This window comes from Atta colombica, unplaced genomic scaffold (genome assembly GCF_001594045.1).
Source record: "Atta colombica isolate Treedump-2 unplaced genomic scaffold, Acol1.0 scaffold254, whole genome shotgun sequence".
Taxonomy (NCBI): Eukaryota; Metazoa; Arthropoda; class Insecta; order Hymenoptera; family Formicidae; genus Atta; species Atta colombica.
The window spans coordinates 538,381-552,606 of record NW_017259353.1 but is presented as its reverse complement, the minus strand read 5'-3'; the positions used below and the strand labels follow the sequence as shown (position 1 = coordinate 552,606).

The window sequence follows — 14,226 nt, the reverse complement described above, 5'->3', positions numbered from 1 at the left end:
TTTTCAATACTGAAAAAATGTAAGAAAAGAAAGAACTTTATTATATATTCTTAATTACTATTATTTATTATATTATTTTATATATAGAAATAATAGTTTATGTATATCAGTTTTATTATTTACTCCTTTGATTTGAAATATAATATGTAGATAGTATAAAGTAGAGTATTGTCTAAATGTATGTCGCAAATTATTAGGTTTAATAATTTTTTAGCATATTATGTTTAATTTTACTTTTTTTTATGTTTATTTATAATTTTATTTAGAATGAAATGACTTAATATTATATACAAATGTTGCAGGTGACATGTATTCGCGGCAAAATACCGGTTCAGGTGCGCCAGGATCTAGCAGCAGTTCAGCCAAGACTCCAGATTATACTGGATATTCTGCATACAGTAATTACGCTGATACTTCTTATCCTCAGCGTTCGTATCAAGGAGGAGAAAATAGTCAAGGTGGGTACGCTGCAAGCGCTCCTAAACCCGGCCAGCAAGGCTTCGATTTTAAAGAGTGGCCCACCTCATGACCATTTTAATTGACTCGAGTTGGAGAGATGCGCTGAATGGCTTGGCCTTGCTCGTGGGTTATTTCTTCAAATTCAGGATAAACTATATATTGATCGTAAAATCTGCGTTATGACATGAGACATTCTTTCACGTCGATTCACGTTTCTGTATGCATTAAAAATGCTTTTTAGGAAAAGATACTTGTCGTTTAAGGAATTTGGCATTATGTAATGTATTTTTGTAGAAGCCAAATTAGAGTTCCAATATTAGTTATACAGTAAAATGCTCGCTAAAAAAGTCGCTAAGATTTGCAGGCAAACGACAGAAAACAGAATGTCTCTTGTTTACGCCGGCATGTTGTTCGTGAGCGGTCGATTAGCATATAGATATCTTTTTTTTTTTACTATCGAAACACATCTTGTGTTTCAAACAAAAAAACTTGGCAAACAGAAACATCAAAGAAGATGTTTAGACTTTTATCATTTTGATATTGATTTTTTATTGATCGCTCGCGAGAACGGCATATAATCTTTTCAGATAAAAAATAATAAATTAAATAATTAAGTGTTAAATAAAATACACAAATTGACACTGTTAGAATACACACCCATGAGGCAAGTGAAGTTTGTATGGCACTGGGATAAACGAAAGAAAGCGTGTTAACAAATTGTAAAAATACATAATGAACTAAAAGAGATTCTAAGAAGGAGATTCTAAAATGTGTAAACAAAGTAAAAGCGAGCGTAAAGAATCAGGAATGCTAATCATTTAATCGTTAATGGCATTTATTACGGAGGTGAATAAGTTTTCGTTCGAGAAGAAAATTCTTCTTAGGGGAACAAAATTCGATACTTGTTCACTTCCTAACCGTTAGCAAACGGTGTATGTAACACAAATGATAAGAACACAAACGAAAGAAATATTTAAACTATGGTCTCTGATGGAAAGTCAGCGCGAATGACTTACACATTCGAGACACTCGTCCCTCCACGATCTTGTATTTATTAAATAGTTGTTATACCGGATAATTGAAGAAAAATGAAAAATGATATAATGAATAATTGATGAGATAATTAAGTAAGACGACACACAGGCTGACTACAGAGAATAGTGTACAATATAGATCATTTAAATATGGTGTATGTATATCTATATAAATCTTTGACAGCAGGATGCGGTTTCTGCAAACATCCTTTTTTACTTTCATGTCATATCACTAGTAGTATCTTAAATACGTATTTCCCTCAGTTCCTTTTTTTCTCTTTTACTCTTTCTTGTTTATGAATACTGATTCCTTAAATTAGTTTAGCGACTTTCCTATTCTTCCAACGATTTGGAAATGATACAAAGCGCGGAAGGGAAGGGATAAGAAGATAAAAACCGATAAACAATCACAAATATTTTTACAAATTGTATTATAAGAACTTAGTGTGGCCGTCGGACTGGCTTCTGTTCGACCATACCGTAAAATGCACGTGGAAACTGATTTATTTTTTACCTCCGATTTATAATAACTATTAGGCACATTTAAGGCTACGATTATTATTGTTACTATTATAATTAATTCTATATTATTATTACTATTATATACATCTATTATTACTATTAATACTTATGAGTGTTTACTCTTGCTACTGCAAGTACTACAACTACACTATTACTATTACACTATTATTACTGTCGACGATAATTATGAAATATGCGATGAAGCTTATAAGTGTTTAAATTTTAGATCAGTAGAACGAGATCATTGATAGATAAGGTGGAGGGAGGGGTATATTGTAATCGTGTGGATATGTCTCGGTGGGGGATATCGACCTGAAAAGTTTACCTGATTAAATATATGACTTAATTGTATTTACTCTGTAGGATTTACCATAGATCTAAACGAGGAATATTTCGGAAGAGTGCTCTCCAAATGCTCATGTTTAATTACCGAGCGGGTCGCGTTGTGTCTTACTTTATCGATGAGAATGGCGACTATTATGCTAATGTATAATTCACCAAGATAGACCTTATATCACACATAATGGTGTAATTAATAGATTACGATTACAGAAGCCAGCAATTTCGTTAAGCGTTATAAATGTGATCTCATATAACGTAATTTACTATTGTCCATTTATTTTGTTTTCCTTGTTCATCGAATGACAGTGTAAGGCTTCATTATATCTTAAGTGCAAGATGATCGACTGCTAATTTTATTTTTCTTCGTATTCTTTCCGTTATTCGTTTCGCCGTTCATGTCATTAATGCTTGTTACGTATCCTGACAATAAAGTGTTGAATCGTGTTGCATTAAAGCTGTAGAATAAGCCAATCTTTTCTTTTTTATGATATTTATTAATATATCGATCGATGTGTCAAATTTGAATTTAAAACTTTGCATTTTGTTATAAATCTGACATAGTAACTTTTTATTTGTCTGCGACGAAATATATCGCAGAGAAAAAATCAGTATTGTTCATGATAATTAGATGAAAAGAAACGAGTGCAGTGTTAACAAACGCGACTCGTGTGAATTTCTGGGATCAACGCAATAACACACTTGAACACACTAACGAAACAAAAATGCGACTAGAGAGCTCAATCAAACAACCAATTTTACACCCTAATTATTATAATAAAACAAAGAAAAAGAAATACATATACATAAACATATACACTCATGAATACATATTCACACACACATATACTTTTACCTCTAAAAATGCACATAAAAGAAGTGAATTAACTCTTTAGCTGCGGCTGTAAAATTCTGAATAAAATTAAAATGTATTATAATTATGATATAAATTTATATAAATTATATTTTAAATTATATATTCAAAATAAAATTCTAATATATACAGTATAATTATGTCATAAATTTTAGTAAAAAGAAAAAGTTTTGACGTTTGATGTTTTACTCAAACTTTTTTTGCTTATTTTATTCAATTTAGATTAAGAACTTTGTAATAAAAGTAAATTCTAATTTTCAATGTTAGTTTTTGATCCTGGAAATATATATATATATACGGTTTGCAACTAAAGAATTAAATAGTTAACATATTATTGAACATTCAAGCGATAAATTCATAAGAGAAAAATATATAGATGAAAAAGTGATGAAAAAAGCACTATGGTTGTTCTAAATAAATAACACGTTATTTAATACCTAACTTGCAAAGGAGGGAGCGGCAAATAATAGCGACGTGTTTTATCTACGGCTGTTTTTTACAACTTATTTTATAGAATAAATACCGATAAATAACGATGCGGAATAAGACCCATTAGTATATCAATTATAATTATTACTAATATTGTATTCCTTACTCTTATCGATTTTTAACTAAAGTTAAAGCGTGAATTTAAAAAGCTTAAGTGTATGCGAGGTGTTAAGGAAAAGTGGTTATTACATTTCATTTGTACAGGACACGTAAATATAATCGATGCGTTGTTGACGATTGGTATAAACGAGCTAATTAATTTATTATATTAACGAGTCTCAGATGGATAAAAGTAAATTTAAATACTAGCGCGGAGACGGGGAAAGGGAAAAAAGAAAAGGTTACAAAGAGTTAATGGCTGCTTTTGCCACAACTGTATGTACATACATATATTTTAGATTATGACGATGGTATAGTTGGGAGAAGCTATGTACGAAAGGAAACGCAATTTTAAAACACAAAACGAAGGCAGGACGTGGAAGTTTTAGAGCGGGGTTATTCGAATAATTGATTACTAATTATAACAGATAATATATTTATATTCAACGCAATATTATTAGTATTTTTAAATACAGAGATGACGCATCTAATTAATGTAATAGGTAGTATATAGGAAAACTATACTTTGATTCTAGAGCCGTTGTTACTACCTGCCTCATTCGCAGTTTTCGAGAACTGTACGGCTTGCTCTCAGGGTTGTTGTTGTTCTCTTTTTTATTACTGTTTCTTTGAGCTCTTTTTCCTCCCTGTCTTATGTTCTATCTACACTTATTGCTCTGAATCGCTCGTATTTATTTTGTTTTAAAGTAGAGGTATACTACATGCCGAGTAGGGAAAGTCCCCCCCTCCCTCCTCCTCTCGTAGGGAGGTTCTAACTTCAGTAAACTTCTTTATTACGATGCTTTTGATAATCCGTCATCTTTAAGTAGATTGAGACATTTCTCATTTCTATTTACGAGACATTAAACTTTGAAAAAGATCTTTGTATTCGATATCTATTGAAGATCATTAGTTTCTTATTCTATATTATGATAATCACAACTTTAAGAAATGGAAAGAGCGAACTGACGATAAGTTTTATTGTATTAAAATGATTATAATAGAAAGACAAGATATATAAATGTAATCTTCGTTATTTGCAATTCATGATTCGTAATGGATTTGTAGAAATATTGTTCACTAGTATAAATATTATTGCGATTTTTTGGCAATAGCTAAAGATTGTAATATTAATGTTTATTATTATAAATTTTTGCGACAAAAGTTATATCAAACTTAAAAATTTAATTTAAAAAATTTAAGTAAAAAAAATTTAAAAAATTCAATAAAAAATTCTCATCATTTTTTTTTCACATCAAAATGGGTCAGTTCAAAGTAAATTGAACTTAAAAAAAAACTAAAGCTTCGATATTTCGTATTGTACAAGGTGAGACATCTAACTTGCACTTTTCGAAAAATTTATAAATATAAGTTTTGTATGAAAAAAAATTATTATATATAATAGTTATGTAGTAAATTTGAAAATCAACTTTGTTTTTAAAATAGGATGTTATATTTTTTCGATCATTATTAGAAAGTATGTTTAAATTTGCATTTGTATAAATGTATTATTATTGATTGATCTAAAGCTAATAGATAACGACATTTAAGAAAATAAAAATAAACGAAGAGTTGGAAATAGATGTTTTAGATGAATGTAGTAAGATGAATAAGCCAGCGATATATTTAGGTAATAATAATGTTTATAAAAAAAAAACAAAAGTAAATCATTACCATGTTATTTAATTTAGAATGAAATCGTTTGTGTATACATTTTCTTTATGATATTTATCTGAAAAATTTTCAACTACTTGTTAATTTTTGTTTCCTTAAATATCTCGTTATCTATTAAGTTTAGACCAATCAATGATAAATAATAATACATTTGAATGCAAAGTTGAATGTGTTTTTTAACAATAGCACAAATACGAGACGGAATAAGTCCATCCATTTCCAGTTAAATCCATTTAAAAATTGGTCTTGAAGATTTTTTTAAATGCTTCCACTTATAACAAAATTTATACACTATGTAATTTATACACTATGTAAATCCTTCGAAGCAATTTTTATAAAATTCAATTTTTCATATAAAACTCATAATTTATATTTTTTGACAGATGTACAAACTAGTGCCTTATCTCGTATAATTTATTTCTTTTCTTCACATTTTCTTTTTTATCGAATTTTTGACTGTTCAACAATAATTTAATAGATCGGAGGGAGAGAGAAAAGGAAGAGGGAAGAGAGAGAGATAGATCGCCATTTTTCTAGAATAATCATTCTTTCAAGTACTGAAGAGAAGAGAGGGAGAGTTCCAGTAGACATATCGCGCGACACGCATATGACAGAGATGATTTCGGATAAGTCTGGACAGGCAAAGATGGGTAGAACATATTCCAACATATTGAATAATTTTAGCTGAAGGATAGCAATTCATCTATGAGATTAAATGGCGAAGTCGCGCTACTAAATTATATTAATATACGTTAACATAATACGTTAATACCAGAAGCACAAAACCGGAAAATCGCATTTGTGTTGCATTGAGGCGTAGATGAATTCGAATCCAGATCCGCAGCACTCGACATACTCATGATATTTATTTATTCTTATTGTAGGATAATCTTAAATAATGTCTTATCGAGACAAGTAATGCCAATCTTAAAAAGTACTGTATTTAAATAATAAAACAAGAAATGACTACATCGAACTTGTATAGCATCGCAGTTGAATATAATGAGGAGGTCAAACTATTATTATTAATGTTCTGTCTATCTATCTCCTATATGGTTTTCCGATTAGACAGATCACAATACACACATTAACAAATATAATAGAGGGATAACTCTGACAAAATTATTTAACAATAAATTTAAAAAAATATAAGAAAGAACATACATGAGAAAGTTTCTATCATTTAGGCCAAAATCCGGTAATTTATTTTATTCATCTTTCTTTGCATACTTAGAGAATATATATGTTCAATTTAGACTACTCAGATAATAAACCAGTCACATGTGAAATATTACAGTGGCTACGGTCATCGACAAGATATCTTTCAAACTAAAGAAGATCATCAATGGAGAGATCATTAAAGAAAATTTAGAAAAAAGAACAATGAAAATGTATTGAATTCTATACCACACGATATTCTCAGATTTATTTTTCAATACTTAGATGGCAAGGATCTCATGAGCGTTGCAATGGTTTGCAGGTATATATACTTAAGAAAATTTGCTCCTGCGTATGAGATCGAATCCGAATCCACGGATTGCTAATCCGCGGATCACCGAGCCATCCGACGCCTCAGAACAAAAAGCTTTACCTCTCTTTGGCATTCTTCATTCATATATTATTGTAGATTTTGCCGCAGATGTTTATTCTCATGCTCCGTTATAATGCTTTATTATAATGATACGTAATTATAAAAACTAGAATTTTTGAATCTTCGAAAATTTAAATAATTTTACAAATGAATTCTGATATACGAGAAATCTCACGTTAACATTTAAAAGGATATTGAATAATCGCTTATCTTGTTTTTCTCTTTATTTAATTTTCCGATCCACTATAAAGAAGAATCATAATACTATGCATTGCATATGGATCCAAAGATTCTGCAATAATCTTTTTGCAAAGACTTGTTCAATATTAGGAATAGGAGATTTTTTTATGTAATCTCTAATGTCAAAACGACAACTCACAAAATGAAGACCGTTAGTAAGATTAGGACACGCGCAAAAAATATGATTAAAATCCTGAAACCAATAACAATTGCTTATATATTTATATTAAAGAAAGAAAAAAGAGGGAAGAAGGGAGGGGGGAGAGAGGGAGAGAAAGAGAGGAGAGAAAGAATTTTAGATAAAATTATTCGCTATACATTCCTTTACGTTTCTTTTGAAATAGGCAAATTTAAAGTAAATTAAACTTAAAAACCTGGCCGGAAAAATTAAATGGAAATACAAAACATCTGGATCAACAATTTGCTAGCAACCTATATGTCGATGATTACATTGGTATATATTGGTTATATTTATTAATGATCACAGTCTGATTCACATATATAACTAACAATCTCTTTTTTTTTAATTGAACTTCAGCTCCGTGAATGGACTCATATTAGGCAAAAACAACTAACTGAAAATTCTTTCAAAACTCCTGCATATGTGAGGCGTCGTGGATGGGATCGAACTTGGATCCACAGATTACTAATCCGCCATCCGACACCTCATTTAAGCAAAGTAAGATGTTGCGACATCAATAAAGAGGAGAAAGAAATAAAAAAATATTTAGTAATAGTAGAGATGAGAACATAGTTGTTTAATTGATGGGAGATCATTTTGCCATTCCTTTAAGACTTCCTTTTAGACTTAATATAACAGTTTTAGGATAGTTTTATTTTAATTATTTCTGTAACTTTTTTTTCTCTTTCTTTGATCAATTTCTTATAAAATAAAATCTCTATAAAAAAAAAATATATGAGACGACGGCTGGGATCGAACTTGAAACCTATTAAAATTATTATATTTAAGACTCCTTAATTGACGCAGCATATTGAAATCATGATATTGTAAGCGAGAAACGTTAAAGTTTCTTGTCATATGTAAATAAAGAGAATTTGGATAAAACAAAATAATGAGATCGCTTTAAAAGACTTATCAAAACTTATAAAAATGGGTAGAAATTATTCTCCTGACAATCAGTAAATAATTGTAAAAAATACGTGAAGTAAAAATAGATTACAAATACTTATAAAAAAGGCAAATACGATTTGTAGATAGTATTTTGTTGCTAGCATATTATAAATCAATGTGTTGCTATCAGAATTGTAATAATTGAGTCCGCATTTGTTAGTAAGTTGCTTTCACGATATGACAACTTGTTTACAACTTTAAAATCGTCATTATTAAAATTTGTGCTGTTGCTATCATGATTGATCATAATCTACAGGATCACGTAATGCTATCATATTATTGACAACGCAAATTAATTTTGATGTTGCAATTTTGTCGTTAAATTGCTGGCAAAATATATGTACACTGTTGTCTGTGTATTGTTATAATGTTGGTATATTCAAAATCGTTGAAGGCAAATATATTACAAATTGCATCATAAGTAATCACAGATTTGTGCGATTTTGCTGATTTAGTTATTTGGATTGTAAAGATGCAAAAATAAATAATACAAGAGATTAAACTCATATAATATACATATAATATTTTATATGTTATATTATAATATAATATATTATTGTTATATTATAATATAACAGTTTGGCTTATTTTTCGAGACATTCTCAGATAGCTGCATCTATAAGATTTTTGTAATTATCTGATGAGAATAACTTGAAAATTGATTATATTATAATGATATTATATGTATACGATTAAATCTTTTATGTATTAAATTTATTTCTGTGTTCTGATTAACGCACGTATTTGTTTTTATAATTATTTGTTATTATCGCGAGTTTGCGTTTATAAAGAATAAATTAATTATTATATTAATAGAAATAGTTCTAATGATAATAATAGCAGTGGAGAAGCGGATAGGATTATAAAAATCTCTTAAACGTCACTTAGATTTAAAGATTTAAATTTTCCTACCAAATTCTCAATATATATTGAGCTCTATGAAAGCTATTATTTCTGTTCAACCTCTTCCTTCTTCAGGTCCTTAAGTTTAAATAGATAAACAATATGTAAATAGGTGTCCGTTTATGATGTTATAGAGCTTTTATTAAATATTGTGGAATTCGTCAAATCGCGCATTCAATGTTTCACCAAATTTGTGATTATCAAGATGTAGAATAAGAGATTGAATTTAAGATCTACCAAGAGTTTATCCTCTTTTCGGCTATGTGGTTTATCACAACATCAAATCTCTCTCCGCTTTTATGCATTTAGACGATTTCATTTTCAATTTTTTTTTTTAACGTACAATCAATAGAGCGAAACGCAGCATAAAGAAGGAAACTATAAATATATTACAGCCACTAAGTTAAGTCGTTGGTTTTCTTCTCTATTAACTTAATTAGGTAATGCGTGGATTCATCCTTTTTCATCCTACAAAGCGGATGCATGAGAGTTAGATTTTTTGTCAAGCAAGTTAAGTATTTTGATATTTAAAGAAGTCCTTAAATAATGTATAAATAATTCCGGGGACGTCGTGAAATGTCTGTTTTAACGTTAAGCGCACGTTTTAGCGTCCCGCACACTAAAGACTGGTTGTATAATTAAATATTACACTTAACTACTTATTACTCGTATCGTAATCTATCGTGGAAAACACTTTCTATTGATATACATGAGTTTCTCCTGCCGTTTTTAATTATTAGTGTATGTCTTAGTTCGTATCGCACGACGACGTGTAATCATTGGCTATTGCATTTTAATCACCAAGCGATTGTTAATCCTTAAAATTGCGAACATCGCGCAGTTCCTCTTCTTTATTATTATTATTTTAATAATAATTGCACTTAATCTCCGTCACAGAATCGCGCTGTTTCAATAACAGATAGATAAGACCGATAGATAGAGTGGGCATTTATTTGTCGATAAACCATGAGATCATCTATCAAGGAATGAACATTATAATGTAGTTATGATAACGCGTCGAATTAATCAGAGAAAAAGAATATATTCTCAGCGATAAGATATCGTTTTGTCACTGCCTGAGTCTACTTTTTGCTAAATCGATCTTGCTTTGTTTCAAATAAAATTGAATATTGATCAACAACAAGTAACATAACTTTCGTAAAGAATTAGAAACAAATATCGATGTATGATTTCCTTCGGAAATCTCGATAAATTAACCCTTTATTAGCTTTTTCTTTAGCTTTATTAAGATGATGCGTGAGAGTCAAATAATAAAGAAGAGGCCGCCAGTATATTGTACTCAGGTAGTGTGATAATCGCCCACACACTTGGGCGCGAGTATAAGGCAGTAAAAAATAATTTCAAATGGGACAAAGTTGATTAATATAAGAGATAAATGTGTTATACACACACGAGATATATTCTAAATTACGTTTACATAGAAGCAGTTAAGGCATTAAATTATAATTACAAGGTGATTTTCTCTGCGAGTCTGATAGGACAAGATAATTATTGTCTTAAACGTATATAGTAATGCGAAAACAATGTAGAGATTTAAACAAGTGAGTTTTATATAAGGAAAATTCTAAAATATGTTTATGTTAAGGTTTGTGCAGCGGGCTGATATTTCAATCGTTACGAGAGGAGAGAATGAGAAGGAGGAATCGAGACCGCCTTAGCGGGATAAATCACACGCAGACAGATATTACTATCCACGATTCTTACACAAACATACGCACACAATCCAATGATCCAAAAATATACAGTACTGAGAAGAAATGAGTGTATCGGGGGAGAGTGATCAGTGATTTTTAACAAAAAAAACCATGAGTGCATTAGCAAATTGGGCAAGTTAGTTAGAAGATGAAATGAATAAATAAAGTCCTAAACGTGTAATTATTTTGATCATCGAATCTCGAGGCACGTGATCGAGAATAATTATTCTCAGATCTTATTAGATTGCTTTGAGAGCTACTAATAAAAAAAAAGATGAAATAACATAAACAAAGTGAGTGTTTTTAATTTTTTTGACGCAAGAAGGGGAGGGGGGACCGCCGCTATTATTTATTTTACTCGAGGTTATTTCGATTTTAGTAGAATGGAATTCCTACAGTTGTTGGGATGCTTTAAAATATCTCGCACACGGTACGATGAGAGAATCGATTGATCTACTTTTATCATATTTTAGTGTGAAGTAATAAGATAATAGACGTAAAGTTGGTAATGATTGTAACGATAATAAATGAAATTATTAACTGTAATAACATGACCTGTATACTTGTAAACTTTTAGCATTGTATTGGTAAGGTCGTATCCCCTTACGAGCTAATCATGAATAGAATAAAATAGAGATTAAATGAGAAAAATCTATGATAGTTTAGTAGTATCACAAGTGTGCCGCATGCGCATTTGGCTATTTGCATATGCGATATGCGATTTTCTGAAAATAAAAGTGACGGGCACGTAATGCCTGTCTCGATAATAAGGATATATTTGTTAAATGATCTTTACGCTCGCGCGCTTTCCATCCGTCTTACTCCCAGTGCCCCGAATTTAATGTCTCCCTGTGCTGAAAGAGGATGTTCGACTTTTCGCTTTGATGATAGCGACGAAATCTTATTCCACTCAATTGCGTTCAATCTATTTGAAAATATCCGTTACAATAAAATGATGGAAATTTGATATATCTGGCGAATTTCGGATCGGAATAGAAGCAGAAAGCTTCTAAGAACATTTTACATATGAAAAGTCTACGCTTGCGACGAATATGCTTCGTTTAAAATATTCCATTTAATTTTATCTATTAGTTCATTCTGCTTATAATATCGAATCATTTTAAATCTATTGCGCTATGAATAGATTGCTAGATTTTGACGAGTTTACAATAAATGTTCAATAAACTAAAACTATTTGTTCTGGTGAGATCAATGAATCTCATCATCAAGGATAATTTAAACTTGAGATACCATTTCTTGTACACGTTGAATATTTATTGTAAAATAAGAGATAAGCTTGTAATTCAAGTAAATTACTTTCTGTATCGTATGCAATTGTAAGTTTTTTAAAATATTGGATCAGAACAAAAATTTGTAGCGCTACGAATTTTAAAATTTAAGCAGCTGTAATTTTATGACAAATACACGAAATTTAAAAAAAAAGTTTTAAAGATTCAAATCTGTACTTTCGAAAGATTATGTCTTCTGAGTTTTTGTGAGTTTGGTAATTTTTACATATATAAAAAAACTACGAGCTAGACAAAATGAGAAATTTTCTTCTTTGTCACGTGCCCAAAAAAAAAAGAAAAAGCTATGATTTTCGACTTTTTAACGAAAAAGTTAAAGTTTTCTCTATAAAATCATTTTTTGAAAATGTTCTTAAGATTTTTTGCTACCGAGTTATCTGGACTAAATAAAAAATGCATTTTGACTTTGATTGCTTATAATTTCATCAAAAGTTATCTCTCGTACGCGCGAACCGCAATTTAAAAAATAGATTCTTTTAAAGCATTTTATTTTATCGAATAGTATAATTACCAAATTTGTTTAAAAACAGATAGACACAATATAAATAAAAAGTAGCGTTACAAATTTTTGTTCCGATCCAATATTAACTAACATAAAATCAAGTAGGAGTAAATTATATTAAAAATATCACTAAACTAGAATGTTGTGATTATCTTAAGATTTAATTAAATTATTATTTAAAAAACATGCATACAATATTTATATTTTTAAAAATTTATTAAGATATTTATCAAACAAAAATATAAAATATAAATACAATATTAAATAAATAAGATATATAAGTAACGCTTATTAATAATGACTACATGTTGGACTTAATTTTATAATCAATCGCAAAATCGTAATTGAATCAGCGAAACTACTATTACCACTAAAAGGTTTATTTTTGTTTTTTTTTATTCGTTTACGCTTTTTGACGATTATTTACAAAGAAGTAATATGCGCGATAATATGTAAATAATTACATATTATCTTCTGTTTGTCAATAAGAATTGTATTGAATGGAAAATGTTTCAGTATTCTGTAAATTTTAATTATATATGTTAAATAATACTTTTCTTCTTCAAAGTAGCTACACAATTTTCGTGTCAACTCCGTGTTGTCTTTAAACATTAAATGCCAATGTTTCATGAACGCTGCAGTTTTTCTAATTTTAATAAAGCGTCTTTTTTAAGTTTTTAATGTAAATATAAATTTTAAAATAAAGACAAACTGCATAAATTCTATAGACAAAAATGATGAAGAAGAGAAACAGAAAGTAAAGATTAAAAATGAATAATCATGAGATGAGATTTAAAGTCGAACATTTTTCGAACAGCACAGTAGTGTACGTTCCAAGCCAAAGCGCATAGTCTCTATTTGAATCTTTTCTCGCAAAAAACCAAAAGATATAGGATTGAAAAACAGGACAGGATAAAAAGAGAGGAAGGAAGGGTACAGGAAGTTCTTTTGGGACAGGATGCGAGAAAGAGAGAGAAAGAGAGAAAGAGAGAGAGAGAGAGAGAGAGAGAGAAAGAGAGAGAAAGTGAGAGAGAGAGAGAGAAAGAGAGAGAAAGAAAGAGAGAAAGAGTCAGTAAAAACGAGTTAAGCTTAAAAAAGCATGAGATATTTGAGAGCATAATTTTTTTTGTAGCTCCTATTAATGATAATGATTAATGATTGCGAATAAGCAACCAACATAACACTACTTTTATCATGTAACTATATTCATTATGACATATGTGTATGTACACGCACTCGTATGTCTGCTCGTGTAAATGTATACCTTTAAAAATTCATGCGAATATCGTAATAGGGTCATAAGTATTTTTTTAAAGGTATGTACATTGTATGCACGGTCATTCGTG

At 29.7% G+C, this 14,226-nt stretch overlaps 1 protein-coding gene across 3 annotated transcripts in view; it reads left to right on the top strand.

Annotated features, from left to right (window-relative positions):
- Nucleotides 1-14,226, top strand: part of LOC108689080 (heterogeneous nuclear ribonucleoprotein 27C) — a 44,208-nt gene that overhangs the window by 16,082 nt on the left and 13,900 nt on the right. For 2 of the 3 annotated variants that reach the window (XM_018195686.1, XM_018195684.1), the window contains 2 exons: nucleotides 303-458; nucleotides 10,963-11,199. In XM_018195686.1, coding sequence (XP_018051175.1) covers nucleotides 303-458; nucleotides 10,963-11,138 — 332 coding nt within the window. In that variant the 3' untranslated portion in view covers nucleotides 11,139-11,199. Of the gene's footprint in view, nucleotides 1-302; nucleotides 459-10,962; nucleotides 11,200-14,226 lie in introns of those variants that run through there. The other variant, XM_018195685.1, reaches the window with a different exon arrangement.